Below are 25,794 nucleotides of genomic sequence, written 5' to 3'. Positions count from 1 at the left end.
GAACTATGTAGTGAGACCCTGTCTCAAAAAAAAAGAATTGGAAACCCCATGAGTTTAAAGATGGAAAACCACTATTTTAACAAGATTTACACTAGGAAAAAATATGTGTAAACATAAGCAATGGGGAGAAAACACTTGTATTTGTTCACTAACAAAAAATAATGAAAGTATGAAATTAAATTCTCAGAAAATCAACTGACCTGCTCCATCAGCTAGTCCATGACAACCTGTATCAAGAAGACACTACATTAACAACTATGTGCCGACATCAATTTGCACAAAGTTCTTTCTTACTATTTCACATCCTTGCACATGTTTATTCTTTAGAAACAAAAAAAACCACTCACAAATCTTAGAACATTCTTAGAATTTATTTATCCTAAATAAACTTTCATTATTCTATAAGGTCCTAAGCTTCTACTTGTTTTCTAAGAGCCATGACTTAACTGGCTATTACTTTATTATTTTGCTAACTGGGGCATAATGCTATGGTCATACTATATTCTCAATTATATGCAAAAACAAAATAAAAGGTGGAAAAGTTCTAAAGCTAAATGAGTTTATTTCAAAATTCTAAAACTGCTAAATAATGACAATATGAACAGCCAAGGTCTATTTAATTCATTCACTTTTTATTATTCTTTTGGCAAACATCAGAGAATATGAGCAAAACTACACTGCTCATTATAATTACATTCTTTTTAGCTTTACACAAGTTGTAAACATATTTAAGTGGATAAAATTCTTGGCTAAGGACATTTCCAGAACTCTGACTAGTTTTACAGATTAGGACAAAAGAAAGCTTATATAATATTCATTAGACCATCATACAGCAAACTAATTAGAATATGTACTTTAAAATTAACATCTGCAATTTTTAAAAAACTTTCAATTATAGATAAAATATATTTACCTAAAGTTTCACAAAAGAATAGGTGATAATACAAATCTGTTCATAACTGTACATGACCACTTAAAAACAATTTTAATAAACACAAAAAAACAAGAAAATTCTAATTCTTCCTCATTAAAAAAATTACTTAGAATACTTTTGATAGAATTTATAACTAGATTTTATGATATTTTATTACCTCTTAATGCTGATATTTTAATTTTAGAGTAAGAGAGTACTACAAAATAAACACAAAGCACTTTATAATTTACAATTCCATTCCTTTATTAATTTCAGACCCCTGAAAAATTCAGGTCAAAGGTTACAGAACAGGCAGCTTTGAAATACCTTGTTTGGCAGGCAAAGTGGTTTTCAATCTGTTGACTGGGTGCCCTTGGGAAGACTGGCTCTAGTTGACCACAGTCCCTACCAGCTTCTCACATTGTTACCTATCAGCCATGTGAGACTGGCTCCGCTTTTTACCCCAACAGTTACTCATAAAATTATACATAAAGCACAAGTTCAAGGAACTTGGGAAAAATACATCCGAAGTTCTCATTTTCATAATTTTTTAACATAACAAATTATCAAATGCATTTGCATAGATGAGGACTCTCCTCTTAGAATACTATTATCTGTGATCTCGAATCTGAATTAGATAAATCATTCACACAGAAAATCATTGAATACTGATCTTACTACACAGCTCTTGGCTCTCCAATTGTATCCATATACACAAAACAAAATTTTCAAATATGTGAAATGAAAAAATGACATTAATAAGATTAACAATAGTAATGAGAACTTTCTTCTAACACTAGAAAATGAGTAAAAAGGCAGCAAGCTTGTAAAACAAATTGGAAAGAGAAAGAATTTGAAGTAAATGTGGCCTTGGCCTTTGAAACTACTAAATCCACCATTTATACAATATAAAGAGTGAGAGAGGCTTCTGGAAAAAGCTGCAAGGGAAAGTAAAGCTGCTGAGTAGTGGGAAAAAAAACCACTAGAAAATATAAAAACCTACAGTTATAAAGAGAATAAGGAAATGATAGCACTAACTCCAGCCTGAAGTTTAAGAAACAGTGAAGAGCAACAAACAAATTAGACAAGAATGTGTTAGGTCTTTTCAAATTTATACACAAATAAAAGGCAAATCTCTTAATTCTTTACAGTTTAAAGTAGACAACCATGAACATCTATTTTTCTCTGACTTTGTCTCATTTCTCTAAACTTAACCACAGATTCCCATCTGAATATTATAAAATTCTTAACTATGAAAGCAAGCTTCTTAGCTGCATTTTGAAAAGTACAGTACTATGTAAAAAGCTTCACCCCATTAATTCCATGAACACCAAATTTACTTCAGTCAAGCTCATTTTAAAAGCCTTAATTAAATTTGCTACCACCATACATTATTTCAATGACAAAGAGACGCAGTCACTTCAGTTCTTCAAGAAAAATTACATTGAAATGATTACTTGGGAAGCTTTTATCATTGGGGAGAATTTTTAAACGTTTAAAATTTATCCCAAAACAGAATATGCAGGATGATATAAATAAAAATATCAGTGAACAGGGTACCTGTTTGGTCTATGCACAGTGTTCTCCATAAAAGACTTACAAGTTTTAAAAATACCATCAAGAGGAAAATGGTTAAAGTTTATCTCCGACATATTTAACACAATTCTAAAAAGCCTGTCTGTAAACTTACTCATAAAACTGATTTAAGGTAGTTGTGTTTTTATAGCATTTAGAACAATCTAGCACTTGGCAGAAGTACTCAGATTGGCATACTGTACTAAAACATAAATAAATTTATAACATTTTGCAAACTAGCTGCAATTTTCAGTACCTGTGTTCACCAACCGTGTAACAGAATTATAATGTTCTCCTAAGCCATATGCATGTCTCATATATCTGCAATGAAGAAAAAACATAAGTAGTTTTGATAAAAGTAATTTATTGTATAGAAATGCTTGTTATCTTTATAAAACCAAGCACTCTAGGGGCCAGGGATTTAGCTCAGTGGTTCTGGCGCCTGCCTTGCAAGTTCAGGGACCCGGGTTTAATCCCCAGTACCAAAAAAAAAAAGTAACTTATTTAGGGCTGAGGATTTAGCTCAGTGGTTCTGCCGCCTGCCTCGAAAGCACAAGGACCCGAGTTCGATCCCTGGTACCAAAAAAAAAAAGAAAACCAAGCACTCTAAATGACTCAGCCCCATCATTCAACAGACTACATGAGTGTATTAAGAGTTCAACACCATTTGACAAGTATCGTATCAGCAGCTAGCAAGCGGTTCAACCACCAGAGGGAAAATGGAAAGGCTGAGATGAGTACTCAATAAACTTCAAATTTTCACCTAAATTCAAGTCATTGATGACTATCTTAGTAAGTTTAGCTGATAAACACTAAAGCAAAGAAGAAATCCTCCATGCTATATTTCAGAGATATTTTTTTCAAACAAAACACTTTGGCAATGTGAAGAAAAAAAATCTCCAAGGAATAAACAGGTAATATGAATATATTTAACCTTTTCAAATAAATATTTATAATACAAAATAGTGATGTTCATTTCGGGACTTCATACATGCACATAACGTTATCTTTGATCATTTTCAATTCCTCTGTCCCCGCTTCCCCTCTCCAAGAGTCAACCCCCTAATTTCCTATATTTCAGCTTCTACATTTGATGAAGCTTTTAGCTAGCATTATTAATGTGCAACCAGGACAATATACAAACTGGTCCTAAAACTTTGCAATCTTTAGAAATCACTGTATTCTTTTTTTTTTTTTGGTACTGGGGATCGAACTCAGGACCTTGCGCTTGCAAGGCAGGTGGTGGAACCACTGAGCTAAATCCCCGAATGAGAAATCACTGTATTCTTAACTCATACAGAGACATAAATCACTAGGAGTTTAAACAATTACCTAAATTGTGTATTTTGATGTTTTCTAGTTCTACAATTGCCTTTAAGATAAGCAGAATTAATTTGGTTAGTTTTTTTGATAAATCAACATATGAAACCTAAACTGTTTTCTAAATTCCTTTTTGTCTTAATTATGAAAAATAAAACAGCAGAAATTTGTAGGTACTTACACAAGTGTTAATGGCTTTTTAGAATATTCTTCACCAACTACAATAGGAGGAGAATCTGCCTGTATTATCTCTATTGGTGTCCGTAAAATGTGAGACAGAGCTCTTAGCTACAAGAAAAAAAAGTATTAGTAAGGAAAATAAAAATGTAAATTTTATTCAAATCATAAAGTACTGAAGTATATCCATATGAACATGGCAACAAGTTAGAGTAAGGGTATGCTCTGTTCTGAACTACATACCAAGTACATGCCTGGTACACAGCTGACAATAAAGTTACTGAATAAACAAATAATTATGATATCTATTAAATCAAGGCAGCAGTTTTGAAAGCCTCGGCTACACAACAGCTTCATAAAAATATCAATGTCACAGTTAGTGAAATAGGGTGATGGGTAGATCTGATTTATTATGATATTTAAAATACTGATGCTTAAGCTCCAACAGCACAACAACTGAGGAACCGGGGGCAAAGGGCATACAACAATACAGGTATATTTTCTTAAAAGCTTTTTTATGATTCTAATGTATAAGTAATGTTGAAAAATAGCATTTTACAACTTTCAAAGAAGGAGTACAATGAGATATGAACTATAAACTATACATATATGAACTACACATACACAGATATAAACTATAAACTATATATATAAACTATAGTGCCCTTTCAAGGAATTTCCAACTGATTAAAATACTACACAATCTTAAGTAACTTTATAACGTCCAATATTAAATTAGAACCTAAAGTCTGATGAACGTTACTAAAGAAATTAATGCTAACATTTTGTAGACTTACTATGACTAAATAAGCACTTACTTATTATATACTAATTACTAATCTTGACAAAAATTTTGTGGAATACATTCTAGTGTTATTTTAAAAACCTAGAATTTGCCAGGGATTTAGCTCAGTGGTTTCGCCGCCTGCTGCACAAGCGCAAGGACCTGAGTTCGATCCCCGGTACCAAAAAAAAAACCAAAACAAAACTGTGAGCTAAAAACCTAGAATTTAAGGTAGTGAAAGGTCAAGAGACCTATCAAAATCAAACATTAGGAAATTAAATGACCTGTATTGAACTGGGGAAGCCTGATTCTACAGTCTAAGTTCATAAATGGATTAATCACTACCAGTCTTCACAGGACCCTGGATCTATTTATTTGCCCCACTACAAGAACATAGTCCTTATCGGTTTTGAAAGAATGTGAGAAATTATTTCAGGAATATGGAACGGTTTCTATGCTACACAAATATAATCCCACATTGTATCTTACAGAATGTTCCTTTGAAGTATGTATTTCTTGTATCTAATGAAGTGTGTAAAACTAGCCCTAGGAATCTTAAGATTTCTTTTAATTCTTCAGAAATGATATAATAAAGATTTTTTGTTCTAGTTTTGATTATTGTAAGTGTATTGCACTGTGAAAACAGTAATTCTTATGTCAAATGAATTCACAAACAATTCATGAATAAATGTCCTTCAAAGGATGTTTTAAAAAGCTTTTCCTCATTTTAAGTACAGATGATAAAGCCTCCAATACTCATTTCAATTTGTGATCTTTATGAGAAAGTTCAGTGTAGTCACAAAGTTACTGAGAAAATCTGAGTTTCTGAACCCAGGAGAGGCATACAAAACTGAATGAACACAGTACCCTCTGGTGGAGAGGTACAAATACCACACTGCTAAGAAGACTATGGAAAAACATTCACATTACATCTTCAAACAACATAGTTTCTGCGAAATATTTAGAGATAGCTTCATCCATCTGGCAGCTTAACTCTTACATATGTGCTCCCTACTTTACTTAGTGTTCACAAATGCTTGGAGTACACACAGAGGTTTTATTATCCCATTCAATAACTTAAAAACTGAAGCTCCAGAGGTTTCCTGACCTTCCCCCAGGTCACAAAACATAGAAGTGGAAAGAGAAGTCAGAATCTGAAGCTAGAACCTGCCTTCTTAACCTCTGTCTTTCCAATACTCCAAAATTCCTCACTACCATGGGACCTCCTAGGTGTTTTACTGTTTTAATGACCCAAAACTAACAGTAAGATTTTAAAAACTTGCGCTAAAAAGAAATTCTAATAACTCCCTACAAGTGACTGAATACATTGTTTTCTTAATATCAACTTTATGCATCAACTCCTGCTTTCAAGTAAGTCACTATCAAGAGGAATTCAAAATAACTTTTGTAGTAGATATGCTATAAGATTTGACCTATAATTTCACACAGATATATTTTTTCTATTTCTGATGCAAAGGAGAAGTAACTTTTCCTACTGTGATTTTCAACAGCTGATTCATTAGGGTAAATTTTACCTTGAGTAAAATCTTCACTTTTTTAAGTATACACAATCAAATACAGTGGCAGTAGCAGCATCACAAAGGAAAACTTAGATGAACACTGGCTTCTCCAACATACAGCTCTAACACTGAGCTATTTAAAGTGGAATGATGTTCACTTACTCTACCTATATACCTTAGTCAAAAGCAAAGGAATGTTAATTCCTCATTTCTTTTTCAGTAGAAAAATTTCAAATACGTAAAGAAAAGGAATCTTCAAACAAAAAATAGAATCAGTTAAAAATACCTGAATGTCACAGGAGATTCAGAAATCATTTAACAACCCACAGTTGGTATGAATTACAAACTTACCTCAAGCTGACCTCCCCATGCAGCTGTGTTTACAATATCGTCACAGTATTTTCCAAACTCTTCTGTAGAGAACATATCAGAAGACAGCACTTAATTTTCATAACTCTTCTTACAAGATCCCCTTTATAGCTTCCATAATTCCTGATGGAAATGCTCACCTCATGCACATCTTCCTTCTCTAGCACTTCCCTCTACAATTTAATCTCCTTCCCAGATTCAGACATAATTCACCCAACTTTCCATCACCTTTTCATCCAAGAGGAAATCATTTCTGCTCTCCCTCAGCCTGAGGCCCATACATAACGAAGTTACCTTTCTGTCTTCACCCAATGTGATAACCCTCAAAACAGCCCCCTTATTTACTATCTTGACATGTGCTTTGAAGCTATCTGTGTTAGCCAAGAAAAGAGATTTTTTAGAACAGCCATAAAAGTGCAGAGGACCATAATATTGATTATATCCAAGGCAGGCTGTAGAGAGTTAACCCCACAATTGGCTCGTTTACAGGAGTGAGTCTGGCCGAAGTCTACATGCCACGGTCAGAGTAACTCACACCCAAATTCTGTTCCCACAACTAAAACTGTTAGACTAGAAGGACAATGTTCTAATTACAATCATATATTTTATCTATTCTGTTTCTAATTTGAAAATGCTTTGTTTTGTCCTTTATGAGCCTTGTTTACATTCATTTCCACAGAAACCACACGCACACGTCGCCTTTACCCTAGTTGATTGCCAATAAAAGTCAGTGCCTGGAACTGGCCAGCACCTTTGTTGGTTACGCTGGCATTGGTCGGCCTGGCACTCCGCTTTCTCTCTCTTAGTTCCTTCTTAGTGTATTTTTTCCTCAGGCCTGTGTCGCACACTGGGCAGGTGAGGACTACAGACTTACTGCAGGAGTCTCCAGCAGAAAGAAGTAAAAGACCTATTCTCTGAGTTTAAAATGGGCATATTTTGTTCATATATCTTTTTATACAGTGTGTTAAAATGAGCCACAAACATCCTTCTTGTCCAGAAAGGGGATGAGGAATATAGGCATCTAAAAGACAAATATATTACCATGTATTTATTTCATTCACTGTTAAATCCTCAGTGTTCAAAACAGTGCTCAGAATGCTGCACACACACAATGGCTTTCAATAAATACTGACTGAATAAAGATAATTCAGTCCTTTGTATTTTTCTCTGGTTCAGCATAACAAATTGCTACCTCCTTTTAAATTCCACTACCAAAGCTGGGGAGCTTCAATGATTTAGTAATCAAGCTGGAGATGAAGTAGAGAAGAGCTATTTATCAACTTATTTCTGTGCATGTCAAAATACACGAAATTACGTATTTCATGTCTCATAGCAAATTCTGGTTATTTAGAAAATGGCAATAGCCTAAAACAGCAAAAGATACATTAAGGTTACCAGTATGAGATCAATGGGAAATTAGCTGGCTACAGGATTAGATACATCTATAGTTATACCTAGCAACAGACACCTTTAGGCTTTGCTCACTAAAGTGACCTAGTCAACTGCTAGGGATCATTCGTATCTATTCTGTATCATGCTCTACTTTCTTCAATAGAGGGCAGACTCCACTAAAGGAAAGTCACCCTTAACCACCCCATCCTGGCCATAAGACTTGCTCCCCAGTGGATACTGCTAAATCTGCTATCTTTTCTCAAAGTCATACTTTTCTCTACTCTTTATTCCCCACAAATCCCTTTAGATTTTTACTTGTTCTTCCTATCACTTGCTAGTTGTATTTTTTTAGTTCACTACAGTAATTTATCTTAGAGCCGAGGATTTAGCTCAGTGGCACCGTGCCTGCCTCACAAGCACAAGGTCCTGAGTTCAATTTCCGGGACCAAAAAATTTATCTTAAACACCAAAGTATTGGACCGAATAAGGCAAATTTTAACTCATTTGTTTTTATAATATCAAATTTTACTCAAATAGTAATTTTTTAAATTTTAATTTATTAAGAATAGCACTACATCTTCTAAAGTACAGAATAAAAGAAATTAGTTTTCATACTCATTTTCTGCTTGTAGTCTTCCAATGACTGGAAGACTGGACTGGGCTTACCTCCCTTTATGTTTGATCTTGTTAAGTATGAATTTAACAAAATTTTCTCAATATTAATTAATCCCATTCTTATTTTTATCTTATATGAAATAATTTATTTTAACTAAAGAATGGGTAAGTGCTTAAGAGACCTAAATAAAGTAAAATGTGCCAGCATCTATTCAAATTATAGAAAATAATTCTGACAAATTTTTGTGATAATTTTTTCTCATAAGGGTTGTAGGGGTTCTTCTTGTATGCAGTATCAGCATGTATCTTATTTAAAAACAACCACAAATACCAACAAAATGTAATTTAAAAAAATTTACCTGGGGTATACGTATCTCCTGTATTAGGGTTAATTAAAAATGGCAAAAAGTCTTCCACATGGCTTTGCATATATTCAGCCGTTTGACTTCGTAAGGCAGCCACAGTCAGAGCACTGTCCTGTTCTTTCAGTTGATCCTCAATGGCTTTATACATACAGTGGCCGTCAGATGGAATCTGTTTAATTTCTAATTCCCTGGTTGCCAATATTCGAGCAAGTTTTTCATTTTCTATATGTCTAGCTCCAGATAAGTTCTCAATTTCAGCTTCAGCTATTCTCTCTTCCCTCTCCTTTTCCAATGCAGCCTTTTTTTCCTAAGATGAGAACAGAGGAAAGTTAATTCATGATAATTAGGACTGGTTCTCATTTATTAAGGGGATGGAGATAAAAGATTCTCAAAACGTTTTGTCATTTTTCGTCCTTCTCCCACAAGAATTATACTGATTATCTCATTACTTAGAGAATTTTTTATACTGTAAACTCCTTTTAGGGCAAACCATTTTATCCATCTTATCTCTGTGTTTCTAGCACCTAGATCTGTACATAAGAAAACCTTTCTACTTAAAACTATCTGTCAAGCACTTGGGAGGCTGAGGCAGGAGGATCACCATGAATGCGAGGACAGCCTGGGCTACAGAAAGAGTTCATGGCTAGCCTAAACTACAGTGAGATCCCATCTCAAAACCAAAGAAACGAACAAAAACTACCTGTCAAGTTTCTTCAGTTGCCGATTTCAAAATACTGACTTAAGACTGAGTTGTCTTAAGCCTGAACTCACATTATTATCATATTTAAGCCCAGGCAAGTCCACCTTTAACTTATAATTCCATCATATTTGATATTAATATGCTAACACCTTTAGAATGCATAGGCAGACATCTTTTTATCTAGTTTTAAAAAGAAAGCATGTATATAGGTACATATATATTTAATAAAGTAACAGGTAAAAACATTCTTCTATACAAAAAATTAAAATTAAACAGACAGCCCAAAGTTTCCCTTAAGTACTATTACCAATCCATGGTGCTCTCTAGGTTTGTGGTGTATCCTTCCAGATTGTTTTTCTATGCATTTTAATAAATATAGTTTATTCACAGAAAATGTATGACCCCTGCATTATAACAAAAATGGTATCACATATTGCATTCTACAATTTGCTTTCCCTATTCAAACATCTTAAGATGGCTCACAGAGGTAAGGGTGGGCTGGGTGAGGTAAATGAGACACTTGGGATATGAGTGGAGAGGAAGAGTAAGGAGAAGGAAAAGACCCTGACAGCTAAACTAGTAAGGAACATAAGGCAGAGAGAGCACCATATTTTAGCACAGCTAAAAATAATTCACAGAACTAGAATGCCAGAAAAAGTGTCAAGATACGAAGTTGGGGGCTAAAAAGATAAGTATGGGATTAATATAAAGTCTATGCTTAAACAGCATTAAAAGAAGAAGAGAAAGACAAATCACAAAAGTATGTGATTAATAGAAAATCTATGCTTACCTACCATTAAAAAAAGACTAGAAAGATAATACACAAAATATTTTTTCTGGACAGAATTATAAAATACCCTATGCGTCTGTGTCTGGGTCTGGGTCTTTTTCTATGTTTCTGATTCCTACCATCACTCTGCTTTGTTTGTACGCTCAGGGAGGAAAGTGCCTTTCAATTTAAAAGAATAAAATGTTAAACTAAATTTTACAAATCTTGATATAAGTAATAAACTACAGTGAAGGAGGGTAAACCAAGAGCAGAAAAAGGGAGACTTTTATGTCCCTCAGGGAAGTAAACAGGAAGGCAAACTTCCATTAAACTTACTACCACATACTTGTAGGGGATGCCTGTTAGGTGCCATATTAGACAAACTTGAACTAATTTCTAAAGTACCTGAAACAAAAGCAGCAACATCTCTTTCACAAAACATAAGCCTGTTTAGGATTTTTCTTCCAAATTAAACCATGACAGAAACATCAGGAACAAATTTATTTCACTGCATATCTACAACTTTGGATCACAGAGGCATGAATAAAATCTTAAAACACAAGATGGCACTATTACTTTATAAAAGAATAAATACCAATTCCAGAGGGGTGAGGAAAAATAAGCACCTTAGACACCATCTAATCCAAAACCCCTCATTTTCCTCTTCTGAGGAAACAGCAGGCAGAAAGATTTCCAAAGGCCATATAGCTGGTTAGAGCAGAGCAGGGACCAAGGACAACACAGAGAGCTCCTTAAGGCACCTGAATCAGAATAAAAGTTGGAGCAGATGGCAACCAGAGTTAATGATGTCATGTTCTTTTTACTGGAAAAGTGGAACTATTCTATCTGTAAACTCTTTAACACTCAAAAATACTAATTCCAATCATTTCATTTATTTTCTCTCACGCTTTGCTTCAGTATCACTATCGTGGCAAATGAGTTTCCTTCCTAGCATACTAGTTGGGAAGTTCACTGGGTTCTCTTCTGTGCAATGTACTGTGTCCTAATAACACTTTGTTTTCTACCATAGTACTGGAGATAAAATGAGACCAACAATATCTAATGAAAGTGTATAAAAAAGAGAAATAGCATAGAACTCATAAATATACTGTTGGTAAACACAGTATGTTGATAAAAATAAAACAGCAGGCGTATGCCACCATACCCAGCCAACATGAGAGCTGGGCACTAGTCCTGGGTGTGCATCAAACTTTCAGCATGCCACTGAGAGCATCTGAGACTCATCTTTCTTACTTGCAAAATAAAGAAACTGGACTAGATCTCATTCTATCAATTTTCATATTTTTCAAACCCAGGTCTTCTAATTTCTACTTTTTGTTCCACCAGAACAAAAAGCTTCCAAGCTCTTTGAAATATATCAAATAGGTGTACATTTTTTAAGATTAAAAATAAGATGTGTTCCGGGCCAGGGATTTAGCTCAGTGGTTCCACCACTGTCTGCCTTGCAAGCGCAAGGTCCTGAGTTCAACCCCGGCACCAGGAAAAAAAAAAAAAAAAAAAGATGTGTTCTGAAGTATTTCACAATATTCTTACAATTAATGTTAAACAAGTTTTGTTACATTTTTCTTCCAGAGTTATATCTTTCTCAAAGATAAACATTATTAGTTAATTGGCTTTTCATTCCTGGGTGCTTTGGCAAAAAGAAAGGCTCCAAATAATCTAATACCCAATTATCCATCCTAATTTCAGGTTCTATTTTCTTAAGTATTATAAACTTCTGTTTTCTGTTTCAGAATCTCATTAATATAAGTAATTATATTTCTTCAGGGCATTTTCTCTGACAAGTGGTAAGCAGCTGACTACAAAAAATATTAAACTTTTTGAGAGTTGAGCTGAAAAAGGTATTCATATCAATTTAAAAAATAAAATTTTTGAGAAAGGTAAGGGAATTTTGTTTTTGTGTTATTGTCTGAGGGTATAGGTGAGGAACAAGTTTTGATAAAGACAGAAATCAGTGGTTCCCTTATGTATTCCAGAATTAAGGCAGTTATTATAAGATGTATCAATACATAAGTAATTCTAAAAATTATGATCCTACTAGCATGTAAAAATTCTGCTCGTTTTTGTTTGATCTACAGAAATTAGGTAATAATTGTGGGAGAAGAATGGCTATCATAAATAAGGAATTAAACTAGATACAAGACCTAAACTCTTTGGATTGTTCGAAATTCACAATCATACCATTTACTCAAGAATAAAATTCTGCCAAACAGGTAGCACATGCTGTCGTGCCAGCACTCAGGAGGCTAAGGCAAGAGGATCGCCTTGAATTTGAGGCTAATCTGTGCTACATAGTGAGTTTGAGGCAAGCCTGAACTACATAGTGAGACTTTGTAAAACATAAAAAACAAAAATAAATAAAGTAAAATACTACACAAGTACAAGAAAAGTTTGACAATTACAACTAAATCAACTTTCAAACAAAAAAGACATTGCTCTTAGAATGAAATTTTTAAAAGGCATACTATACTTAACACAACAAACAATTCTATTATTTTTTTACCTATTCTCAAGGCTTTGTGTTAAGGGCTCTGGCAAAAATTTATTATTTAATATCCTCAGTAATCCTATGAAATAGGTACCGTTTTCCCCCATTTTATAGATATGAAACAGAAGCTTAAAGAAGTTAAAAATCTTATGCAAAGTCACAGTAAAAGAAATTAAAACCTCATCTAGACTGGAGAACCTCAGAGTTTTTAGCACTATCCTAATATGCATTAGGCTCTGGATGGATCTTCAGCAACTGATGTTCAACAATGCAAAGAAAAAGAGGGGAAGAAAACTCATATACTCTATGCTCTATTAAATTATGTACTACTAAATGATAAAATGCAAAGCTAGTTTAAAAATTTGCAATTAAATCCTAGAAAATATCAAGATGTAGGAAAATACGTGGGTCTAAAAAATTGAATTTAAATGTCTTTTTCAAAGCCAAAGGTAATCTCATTCCCATAATGTTAATATTAACTCACTACTTTCAATAAACCAGTTTCTTTTTATCTCTTCACTAATGAAATAATTCATTTCCACATTTGTTTTAATAGATTCTGCTTCTCCTACTTGAAAAATCCCATCTAAATAATTATAATTCCTTCAAATTCCAACACATCCATTTAACACTCAACAAACTTTCCCTTTGATGAATTTCTACTATAATTAAACATTATGTAAATATGTAGAGAATTCTCTGAGAATCTGGCATACTTATACTTCTTTGAATACTTGCTTGTTTAAAAACTTCTAGGTTCAAATCCTTGATTCATCACTCAGAAGCATAGTTTTTAACAAGGGCTGCACATCAGTCATCAGACTCACCTGAGCCCTTACTCTAAAGAGTCTAAATTAAGTCTAGGACAGCGTATTTGTTTTTAAAAAATTTATTTGCACTCCCCAGGCCAACCCTCCTATGAGAACTATATACTGGACATCTTATAGTGCCTTAGATCTATTTTCTTCCCTGTAAAATGAGGATAAAAATCTTACTTCCCAGAACTAAATGAGATTTCATACTGCACAAAAACAGCTTAGCATAGTATCTGGTATATATCAAGTACTTAGTCAATGTTAGCTCAGGTCCTTTTACAAGGAATTTCATCTTTTTCTTTCCATTCCCTCTTTATATAACACCTAAGATTTCACTGAAGCCAGGCTTAAATGGCACAGATGTGTAATCCCCAGAGCAAGAGGGTCAGAAGTTGGAGCCCAGCTGGGGCAACTTAGTGAAATCCTATCTCAAAATAAAAAATTTAAAATGGGCTGGTGATGCAGCTCAGTATAAAGACCTCAAGTTCAAACCAGAGTACCACCAAAAAAAAACCAGTATTGTACACAGCATGAACTTATATACTTGGTGACATAACTTTCATACCCGTCTCTTTTGCGCTTTTGATATGCGAGGTGGTTGATTCTCAAGTACCAAGTTTGCAATGTTAACAGCAACAGAATCTATCTAAAGGAAACAAAAAGCATTAACAAGTCAATGAAAAATACTTTGATATTACTACTGAAAGCATTAAGTTACTAAATTATTGTTGAAAATCACAAGTACATCCATGCTCATGTTTCATATTTAAGTAACAGCACTAGACATCATAATAGATCATATGGTTTTGTCTCCTTTCTCTACTTTTATGAGACAATCTGTCAGATCCCCAAGAAGTTTTCCTATAACTCTTCAAAGATAATTCTCATTTCTGTATGTCCTCCTTCCTTCTTGGAATGCCTACTCCAACGACAGAAGTACCTTACTTCCTATATGTGTATCAATTCATTCAGAACTACACTCTTCCTACCTCTGAATGCTGATGGCCCATATAAAACCTAGGTCCTGTGCTGGCTCAGTTCATTACTAAAGCTCTGATACATAAAATACATAAAGACAGTAGTCTTCAAAGGCTGATCAAAATATCAAGATCAGATAAAGACTTCAAAGAACGGTTATCAATGTTATTGAAACTAGGAACCTTGATTTTTCAGAGGATTCTGCTAAAACACACATATGGATGACAGGTAAAATACAAACAGGTATTTGAAAAACAAAAGAGCAAAGAAATAAAAATTTAGGTAGAGTTAAAAAAATCTGAGTTAGTGAAAAACGTAAGAGTTCAAAGTAGAATGGGAGTTTGTATTTCAACAGTTAGAAAATAGTAATTTTAAGAATCAAACATTTTTGTCTTTAGAAACCTAGAAAAAGGATCTTGAAATTGAAGGCCCAAGAGAGCAAACAAAAACTATCTTGCTAACAGAAAAGAGGGGGAGGCAATTAGGAATATCACAATTGTAACAATTAAACACCTCAAGAAGGGCACTGTTTTCTGTAGCTACAGGACAGTACCTAAAGGTCAAGGAAGCCCAGTACCTTGACTGCTGGTTAATAAATATTAATTAAAATGATAAAATTAGCCAAAGAACATCTGTAAAATTTTATTCATTACAACTTGCTTCATGAGCAATTTATAATAAATGAATATATAATTTTTAAATGATTTCACATTTGTTGTCCCATTTGACCTTTATAAAAACATGTGACCAAACAGCAAAAGTATTCATGTCATCACATTATATGTGGGTAAATTTATGCTCAGGTGGATTAAGTAACTTTGCCCAGGTTGCAATTCTATTCAGTGACAATTCTGGCCCCTGAAGTCTGGTTTTCCAAATTTCCTTTGAAGCTTCCTATGGTACACTTTATTAACCTGTTCATCTTTTAGTCAAGTAAACAGATAAAGAAGGTAATGGATGAGCTTAACTAAACGGCTTTGGGTATTTCCCTATCAATTTTATGATTTATATAATCAACAGAAGTGGACAGTCGTTTTCAAATGCTGTAGGCAAGAGAAATATTTCACATACCTTATTCTCCTTGGCAAACAGCTTCAGTTTCTCCAGTTCCTCTCTATGCTTCTGTTCCATTTCTTTTTCCAACTTTGCAACATCCTCGGTGAGCTGCTTCCTTCTCTTTTTGTCATTCTTGGGAACAGCATTCTTCATACCCTGAATTTTGGCTGAAAAGCCACCAAAATTATTAAATCAGAAACTCAGGAATAAGAGGAAATAGGAAACAGGACCAATAAGAAGATAGAAAGGGGAGAGGGTATAGAAAAAATAATCGGGGAAGCAAGAAGTCATCACATGAACAGCTACAAAGAGCCCAGGTTTTGTTTTGAGACCAAACAAAACAAAACAAAAACCATTCATTAATAAAACCTTGAATCTGGTTGGTTTGATTGGTCAGGAGGAAGAAAATGAAAACAACGGAGTGAAGCAAGTTTCAACCTTTCACATATTCTTTCTCAGTCCTCCAAACCGTGGTGAGGCGATTCAAAAGCCACCCACTAGGACCGAGCGCCTATACCTGGGGCAGGAATGGGAAGGATAGGAAAGGAGGATCCGAAAAGGGAAAAGGAGGCAGATACGGGAAGAGGAGGCAGAAGGACGCTGGGAGGAGACTAGTCACGGTCCAGACCTCGGCTTCGCGGCAGGCCTCGGAGGCTGTGGAGGCTGCGGGCTGAGGGGCCGCCTGGGTGGTGGAGAGGGGCGAGAGGAGAGTACCTGTCACTTTGGAAAAGTGTGAGAGGATCCAGGCCGTTCTCCCTTCAAGATTCCCAAAACCAACCCGCTCGCGCCCTTCCCTGGGTCTGAACGACTTCCAGATTCCCACTCCCTTCCCCGTCACCTTGCAACTCCTTCTTCTCCTTGCGATGCCTTCTCACCAGCTGCTCCTCTTCATCTAGTTCTTGGGTCAAGACTGCCTCCATAGCGACCAGATCACTTGACACACACGCTGGAAATAACCTGCAACCAGGGCTGGCCGGCACCTCGCACTTCTCAAGCCTCACCCGGGGCGCTATTGGCCACCGCCAGGCTTTAGCCCCGCCTTCAAGGCAGCACCGGATGTAAGTCAGGCCAATGGAAAAATGAGAAAGCTGAAGGGAGTTCGGCGCATGCGCATTCTGTGATCACCCCCCCCCGGATGGGGCTGGCGCCCAGGGAGGAAGCGCCGGTGTGTGGACTGGATTCAGCGTGCCAGTGACATACAAGATGCGCGCTGTGCTATTGGCCGTGACTAGAGGCGCGCAGAGATGACGTAAGGGATCGCTGTTCAACTTCGGTACTTGGGAGGATCGCTTGGACACCATTGGGAAAAGCCATTGAAAAGGTAGGAACAAAATATAAGATTTTAATAAAACCATGGATTATAATCAGTGGGAATCTTTAGACTGCATCAGTGACACTTAGAGAATTATGGTTCTGTTTTCAAGGTCGTAAGACTGCAGTTCATTCAGAAGAAAGGAACAGAGCTAATTAATCGAGAAAATGCCTCCTCTTGATACTGATGTACTGAACTATTGCAGTCTACAGATCTACAGCCGACTTGCGGAAATTATTGGCCTTGGTAATAGAGAATTCATTACCCACCCTGCCTTAGTTGTAAAGCAGGTGTTGTGTGACCACATGAAAGAGATCGAGGCCTCTTTAAAGGAAGCACAGAAGAAGGGTCGGTTACAACATAAAATTTCTCAAGTAAATGGAAAATAAGTGAAATTCTCACAGAATGCAGAGGAAAAGGCCAAAGAAATAAGATAAGGAAAGAAGAGAAAAGGAGAGATGTAGAGGGCTTGTCCAGGAGATACAATCTACGTGTAATAGGAAAACCTGAAAGAGAGTACAAAGCAAATGAAGCTGAAACAATAATTACAGAGCTAATTGAAGAAAATTTTCCAGAGTTGAAGAACGAAGTAGACCTGAAAATGAAGAAGGCTCACAGGGTACCTTTAAAATTTAAGTAGAAGAAAGCAACACCTAGCCATGTCCTTGTGACTTTTAAATTTCAAGCATAAAGAAAAAATTTTGCAAGTATCCAGAGAAAACAGGTTACATATAAAGGGGCAAAAGTCAGACTGACCTCAGATTTTCCTCTTACAATTCTAAATACCAAAAAACAATGGAACATTTACAGAATTTTAAGGGAAAATAATTTTGAACCAAGAATTATATACCCTTCCAAATTAGTATTTGTGTATGAAGGCAACTGGAAGACATTCTCAGATACTAAGGGGTTAAGAAAGTATATCGGCAGGGCCGGGGTTTCAGTGGCACCGCTCCTGCCTCGAAAGTGGAAGGTCCTGACTTCGATCCTCAGTACCAAAAAAATATATATACCAACAAAGAACCTCCTCTGAAAACTTTTATGAACGATTTACTGCATCCAACAGAAAAATTAAATAGGATAGGGGGGATAATTGTAAGGACAATTTAATGACTAAAACTAATTAAGAATATGAAATCTAAAATTGTTACATTTAGGGTAATAAACCTAAATGCTAAATGGATTTGTAAGCTAGATCTAAAATTTTCAGTTTATATAGTTTTAAATTGTCAAAATGCATACCGAATAGTCAGTGTCAATAAATGTCTTATTTTTATTTTATGTATTTATTTATTTATTTATCTTGGTGCGAGGATCAAACTCAGGATCTTGCAGTTGCGAGGCAGGCAGGGCGCCACTGAGCTAAATCCCCGGTCTAATAGTGCTTTATTTTTGCTGTGTAATACAAAGATGGATGTTAAGCCAAATGTATGTTAAATAGAAGTGCCAGGACAAGTATAGAAAAGACATTCTAAATGTTAAGCTGAAGCAATTGGAAAGTAGTAGTTTTAGTTCCTTAAAAACTAACAAGTTCATAATGTTAATACTAATAATGTAAGGAGAAAATTTCCAAAGCCCTTGTTGGAGAGGGGTGGATATGTTTGAAATGCTGATTGGTTTGTAGAAGTCAATTTGTCATTAAGTTGTGGACAAAAATAGAGTATATACATTCCAGGTTTCTGGAACAGAAAACAAGTGAAAACCCAAGGAAAAGTAGCAAAAGAAAAATACCAAGTGTTAAAATTTACGTAACAGGTATTGACAGAAATAGAGTTAAACTCACAAACTGGTTAAATTTCCAATTAATAAGATCTAAATTGAATAACAGAAGTCAATCTCTGATTTAGATACTCACATTTGTATAAAACAAAGGTTAAAGGGGTTTAAAGGGAATAGAAACTCTTTTATCCTTAGGTCTCTATGCCACCAAGGGATTCAATGTAATACATAATTTGAAGCTGATTTTAGTTCCTGATCCCAACATCCCGTGGAAAGAAAAATCATTCTGCATGAATGTTATTGACTATTTCTCAATTTGGTAAAATTTGAGGAATTTAAGTGAATAAAATTAACAAAGGGTAAGAAAAATTACAAATTGGGGTGGTATGCTTCTGCCACCCCTTCTCTCACATACCATCCCGTACATACTAAAACAGAGGCAAGAATATTGACAGTAATGACTTGAAACTTTGACAACCTGTGAAAAATAAATCTTACTTGTATATTCTAAGTACACTTTGGGCCAGATGTAAATTGTATTAGTTGAATTTCATGATTTGCTTGTTCCCTTACTCCTTTGCAAAAACAGTTTTGGCTTCACTTTTCCAAATGTACGGCTCTCCCTGTTTATCTTCCATCTTCAAAACATTTCCTCCTAGTGCACCAGGGATTGTGATCAGAGATCCTTCATTGTATTGCTGCCAGTAAACTGCTTCGTATTTAGGGAATAAACATGGAGTAAAAGATAACAAGGAAGTAAGGTTATAGAGGAAACTGAGCAGTTGGAAACAATATGATTAGAAGATCACAATTTATAACGATAAGTTGTAGCTAGGGTTCAAATAAGAAATAGGGAAATTCTGTTGAAAATCAACTCCATTGTTTCTTGTAATAATTACTTCTTGCCCCAACAAATTACAATAGTATGGATGATGCACCAGCTAATAAAATTTTCATAGTAGAACTGTTATTTATGTAGGGATTCATGTTACACTGGACTTTCACTTGGTTAAAAAAAGATTTTGGGGGCTGGAGATTCAGCTCAGTGGTGCTGCCGCCTGTCTCGCAAGCGCAAGGTCCGGAGTTTGATCCCTGGTACCAAAAAAAAAAAAAAAAATCCGATTTTTACTTCAATCAGTATAGCTATCAGTAGGAAAAAGAAAATTTTAATTGTGTTATTTTGTCAAGGGCTGAAAGCCTTAGGACATGTAATTTTGGCGTTGCATTTCTGCTAGCATTTTGATTAAATTGAAACTAGGTAATTAGTGGTGCCTGTTTTGATTAACAAGGTAAGTGGAATTAAGAATAAAAAGCCCTGGGAAAGGGGGGAAAAAAACACATGAAAGAGTTTCAACATTTTCATAGTTGTTTTTTTTTTTAAAGAAAAATGTATAAATACAAGCTACAAATTACAATATTTAGATTCCTTATTAAAGATAAGCTGTAAATTATCAAAGAGAAAAAGTGAAGATTATATCATTACTTTTAACAGTATTAAAGTTTCCATTATAATCATTTGTCCACTTAATATTGTTCTTAAACATGTTTCTTCAGATAATTCCAGTGTTTTATCCATGTATAGTAGTTACTTTTTTCTTTTACTATATAAGTTATCCTTAAAATAGTACATGAAAATATTTTCTTTCATAGTATTTACTTGTTATATTTAACATTACTAATTATTTGTAAATGAAGTGTTTTCTTTTTATGAGTGTGTTACATTTCCCAATTCCAGGCCCCAGATAGGACCACTGTGAATACATCCACTTATTAATACTATAATAGAAATAACAACAGCTTGATCCTTAGCAGCAATATTAGTTTGCTTGGCCTGGAGAAACAAATTACCAAAAGCTGAATGGTTTAAAATAAAACAAATTGGATCTTCTCATCATTCGGACAGCCAAAGTAATCAAGGTGTAGACAAGGCTGTGCTCCCTCTGAAAGCACTAGGGCTCTAAGACTTACCATTTCTCTTCCTTAAATTTTTTTGGCTCTTTTGTTTCTAGGTGAAAATTGTGACTAGTGACTTAAGGCCTTCTTTCTTATATAAGGAGTTTCATAGTATAATTATTTGGTCAGGATTACTTTATCCTACAAATGTTGATAAATGTCTTCACATTTTTTTAATTCAGCATACTTTGTAATTTCTCTTGATTTCTTGTTTAATACATGAGTCATTTAGAACGTGGCATTGTTTAAAGGTAAATACTTTTGACCTGTTTTCAGATTGTAGTTCCAAAAAATAAAGAGTTCCTGTGAACACTTCAGGCCGCTTGATGGTATATGATCAAAACCAAGAAATTGTCTGATACAATATCACTAACCATAAAGCTTATTTAGATTTCACTGTTTTTATAAACATATGTTTTGTGTGTTTATGGGACAATTCTATGAAATTTTACTACGTGTAGAATTGTGTAAGCACCGCCAAAATCAGGGCACATAGCCATATGAAAGAACATATCCTGATAAGGCTGCTTAGCCCTGAATTTAGGTGATCTCATCTCCCCTCAAGACTGAAGACACCAAGATGAGAGGTTTACAGGGACATGTTGCTACACTAGATGCCTGGAACCATTTTCCTAAATCTGGGATCACCTAGATTCTGGAGAATGGAGAAAGCCCATATGACTAAGACCACCACAGATAAACAATCCTTTCCTAGAAATGAAAGCATCCCTCAGCCATAAAGATTCCAGAACGGCAGGACAGAGATAATGATCAACTGGACCCCAGCTAATTCTTGAAAACTGTCCACTTACCTTTACCAGTGGGCCACTCTGAACCCTGTGTCACAGTGTGCCTCTTCCACCTACTTAAGCTGGAGTCCTTCCCTATCTTCTAACTTTCCAATTAAATCTTTTCCCCTCTGTGGTTTTAATTTCTGTTTCTACTAAAGCCAGGACCCAGGCTAGCCAGCAACACAACTTTAGTAATTAGAGAAAAATGTAAAGTACCATTATTATTACCAGATTAAAAAGTTATTTATTGCAAGCAGTAGTAGCTGAAATATTAGTTTACTATAAAAAGTATTAAAGTAGTACACGAATGATTATCTTTTTAAAGTTTAAATTCAAAAGTGAAATATTGTTTAATAAATTACAATGCATACTTCTAAAATATAAGAACTGTAACACTAGAGAAAAACTGTATTAGATATTAGCAAATAGAATTATAAAGACTATTTTTCAAAGGTTGTGTTTTTAGCTGAGCATGGTGGTACGCACCTGTAATCCCAGTATTCTGGAGACTGAGGCAGGAGGATCGCTGCAAGCTTAAAGCCAGCATGGACTACACAGTGAGTTCAGGGGCATCTAGAATATATAGCAAAGCCCTGCCTTAAAAAAAAAAAGTATTTTTAGTAGAGAGAAGAATCTTGTTAACCCTCCACAGTACAGCCCTGAATAAAAGGCTGAGGTAACAAGTAAATGCCTGTGGAATGTTAATGTTAGTCCAGCAAATGGGAGCCATTTCTTTTGTTCTTAATGACTTTGTACAGAAAACAAGGTTGGACTTTAAAAAAATTAAAATAAAAAAACAATGGGGAGAACAGAGACAGCTAATATAAATGACCAGATGCAAATAACCTCGGGGAAGGGGAAAAGGAGCAATGATAATGTAGAACTGAGGCAGATGATCAAAGTGAACAGACTAATTTTCAGATTCAAAAGCAGATCATCCGAAAAGAATTGAAAAAGATAGGCTCTGACAGACTGTGACTAAAAATAATTAGATTAAGGGTTTACTTCCATCTGATAAGGTCATATTTCTCAGTTATGCTATCTCCATATAAGGAGGTAAATCGTGTTTAATGACAAAGGACTTGGGCTCAGTCGGAATTCTAATTGGAATTCCAGTTCTAACACTTCAGGCTAGTAACATGGTGAGCAACCAATCTGATATCTCACAGTTTCAGTATCTACCTCAGCAAAGTGTGTAGAAAAGTAGTACCTGCTTCAAGGATAAATGGACATGTTTCCCATTTCTGCAGCTAACGCTGCAGGACTTTCTTGAATTTAAGCCAACTTCACAACAACCTATGGAGCCCTTTCAAGCCTTTTCTCCTCGGGAGTTAGACGTGTGTCTCTGTATCTCTGATTATTCACTTCCAACTCCATCTGCTAAAATACTGCTCTTCTAATAATTTCACTTCTTCCTAGATTCCGTTGCTGCTGTACTTCGCCTGCAAGATAGGATGCTTTAGAGTACTGATGTGATCTGAAACAAGCTTCAGTTTTCCTTGGCCATTTGGACAATGCCAACCTACCTCTACAGGAGCCTGCCCTCTGCTCATATCAGTTTGCCAACTCATTCTTGCTAGCTTCTGATACCTTGCTTTTCCTTTTCAAACTTATTAATATTTCTCATGTTCCTCAAAGCCAAGCCAGCCTGAGTTATGGTATAGAAAACATGGGGATGTTAAGATAAGAAATTGGGCCTTGGATGTCATATGGCGCAACAGTATTATTTGCCCTACTTACTTATTGCACAGGTTTACTGTGAAGTGGGAGTCTATATACAAAGTATATTTTAAACTATAAATTGTAAAATTATGACAGCTGAAATTCCTCTTTTGTTTCCAGTTCTGTCTGACTTTCCAGTCATCTTTTTTCTCCCTGATGTGGCTACATCACTATATTTCTCCTCTCTCATTTTCTTACTCCTTTATCCTCTTTCTTATCTTCTATTCTCACTACCTCCCTCCCTCTTTTATGCCCTATCATCCAGTCTCCAGTACCTCCCTCCTCCCTGGGAGGTTAGTGCCTCTCAGATACCAGCTGTCACCCTAGTTCCTGTCCTCTCCCTGGCGAGTGTTGGGATGGGACTAGAAGTCAAGGCTTGGGACACAGTAAGTGTAAACATAGAATGGGTTAAGTACAAATATAAAAAAGCAAAACTGATCTTTATATGTTGATATGGAAAGATCTCCAGAAGTAGATAATTAGGTATAAACAAGATACAGAAGGAATATATAGATGTCTAATTTATCTAAAAAGGATGCACAAGCTTTATTCATTCATTAGAAGGTAGGGTATAGTAAACAAATGGACACCTTTAAAGAGTCCTGGGTATTTTGACCTAGATATTCCACTTTTATTAATAGGAATTATATACTAAAGAAATAAATTTTGTATAATTATTTTGTATAAATTAGTTACTGCAATTTTTTCTTTTTTTCCAGCACCAAAGATTGAACCAGGACCTTGTGCACGATAACCAAGCACGTTACCACAACTCATTCCCCACCCCGCTGCTGCAACAAATTTAATGGCAGAATGGAAATTGTACTGGCGTCACTGGGTGGGGGAGTGGGGGCCTGCGGGCGCCCTGCGCTCTACCTGGGTTTGGGGCAGGTGCGGTTTGCCCTGTGCAGGACTGGGGCAGGCAGGAGTCGGGCCTGGTCTCAGCTTAAGGTGACAGCGCGTTTTCCTGTCCCGAACTTGGCAGTCCGCACGGCGCGCTCTCAGGAGGAGGTTCGAGGTCTGTATCTTCGGGGAGATCCGCGCCCGGAGGAGCCCAACTTCTCCGTGTAGCACAAGGGCAGAAAGGCGAGCCCTCCTACTCTGTCCCCGTCCTCTTTCCTCTTTTGTCATGCCGTCGCCATGTATTCTTGTTTCTGCAGCACAGAACGGGCCCGGGAGCCACACTGGCCAGGCAGGCTCTGGGCTGAGGCCGACGCACACCTTCCCTGTCCCCACACGCGGTGCCAGAGCAACAGCACCGGCGCCTTTCAGCCCCCTAGCGGGCACGTCGCTTAGGCCCACCTCAGCGCAGCGTTGAGCTTTGTGGACGCTGAGGTTTGGATTTCCATTTTAGTTCATAAACAGTTTTGAGGTCTCACTGTATCTTGGAGGGCGGGTGATGAGTGACGAATGGAGAAGGTGGATGTGCAGCAGGCTTGCTCAGTGCTCCAAGGGGCTCCCAAGGCTCCGTCCAGCTCGGTGACCGCTGTCACACACCAGAGGCCCTGGGGTTGCCTTAGAACTGTGACATTGCAAGTGTACTGCTTTCCCTGATGGAAGAAAGAGCCTTTCTGGGGTTTTGTTTTATTTTATTTTCTCTTAACCTCCCCAAACCTGGAAGCTGAGCAGGAGAGGCACAGCAGCCCCACCTGGTTCCACCCTAACCGTGGGGGGCGGGGGGGGGTTGACTTACTGTCCAACTTTAGGAAATTATAAACTATTAAGATGTATAAAATTATATTTTCAAAATCTGTTTAGTGATATAGAAAAAGGAACACATTTCTAAGTTAAGAAACAGGTCAGAAAACAAATTTTATGGATGTATTTTGCATTTGCTTAGATAAATGAATCAAATACATGAAAGTATTTATAGTGGGTATCACTGGATGTTATGGCTTGTGTCTTGCTGTCCCCCAAAGCCTCATGCAGTCACAGGTGGGACTTTTTCTGGAATTGATTCATGGTGCAATTCTAGGTTCAAGGGCACTAGGATTAAGGGTGTGAGTGCTACTTGCCCTAAGTAGTCTGCATAAGATAAAAGGGCCAGAAAGACGCTGTTAAGGCCTCTGTCCTTTTGCTAACTTGTGGCCACCATGAACTGAGATACCCCTCTGCCACCCTGCCTTGGAGCCAGCCAATTATGGTCAGAAACCTCTACAAACTGTGAGCTGAATAAACCTTTCCTCTCTTTAACTTTGGGTGTCAGGTATTTTGTCTCAGCAATGAGAGAAAAGTAACTAAGACACTAGACAATGAGATTAAGGTGGATTCTATTGTCTTCTCTATCCTTTCTTCATTATGCAAATGTTGAAATACACAAAACACATTCTTCTGTAATAATAGAAAAAGTAGAAAATGATTTTGGATTAATAAAAACATCCTCTCCAAAATTTGGGGGTTCATTTGTGCTGAGTTCTTTCTATCTATCTATCTATCCATC

General features: G+C 36.1%; 1 protein-coding gene and 1 long non-coding RNA gene across 3 annotated transcripts; one reads left to right on the top strand and one right to left on the bottom strand.

Annotated features, from left to right (window-relative positions):
• Positions 1 to 611: 611 nt before the first annotated feature.
• On the bottom strand, positions 612 to 16,877 carry Otud6b (OTU deubiquitinase 6B). Its single transcript, XM_004841952.4, has 7 exons — positions 16,696 to 16,877; positions 15,873 to 16,024; positions 14,389 to 14,469; positions 9,025 to 9,337; positions 6,641 to 6,702; positions 3,990 to 4,096; positions 612 to 2,809 (listed from the first exon to the last, which is right to left on the bottom strand). The coding sequence occupies exons 1-7, from the start codon at positions 16,775 to 16,777 to the stop codon at positions 2,725 to 2,727; spliced, it is 882 nt and encodes a 293-aa protein (XP_004842009.3). The 5' UTR covers positions 16,778 to 16,877; the 3' UTR covers positions 612 to 2,724.
• Positions 16,878 to 17,066: 189 nt separating this feature from the next.
• Positions 17,067 to 25,547, top strand: LOC101717830 (uncharacterized). 2 transcript variants are annotated; one of them, XR_002393887.2, is made up of 3 exons: positions 17,067 to 17,178; positions 17,282 to 17,415; positions 24,074 to 25,547. It is a non-coding gene; the product is annotated as an uncharacterized LOC101717830 (long non-coding RNA). The 2 variants fall into 2 exon arrangements; XR_002393888.2 differs by having other exon boundaries at positions 17,282 to 23,740.
• The last annotated feature ends 247 nt before the right edge of the window (positions 25,548 to 25,794 follow it).

The sequence above is a fragment of the Heterocephalus glaber genome, unplaced genomic scaffold (genome assembly GCF_053883595.1).
Source record: "Heterocephalus glaber isolate CG9 unplaced genomic scaffold, H.glaber_assembly_v1.0 deba00001553, whole genome shotgun sequence".
Lineage (NCBI taxonomy): Eukaryota > Metazoa > Chordata > Mammalia > Rodentia > Bathyergidae > Heterocephalus > Heterocephalus glaber.
Note: the sequence above shows the minus strand (reverse complement) of the source record. Positions and strands in the feature narration are given on the sequence as shown.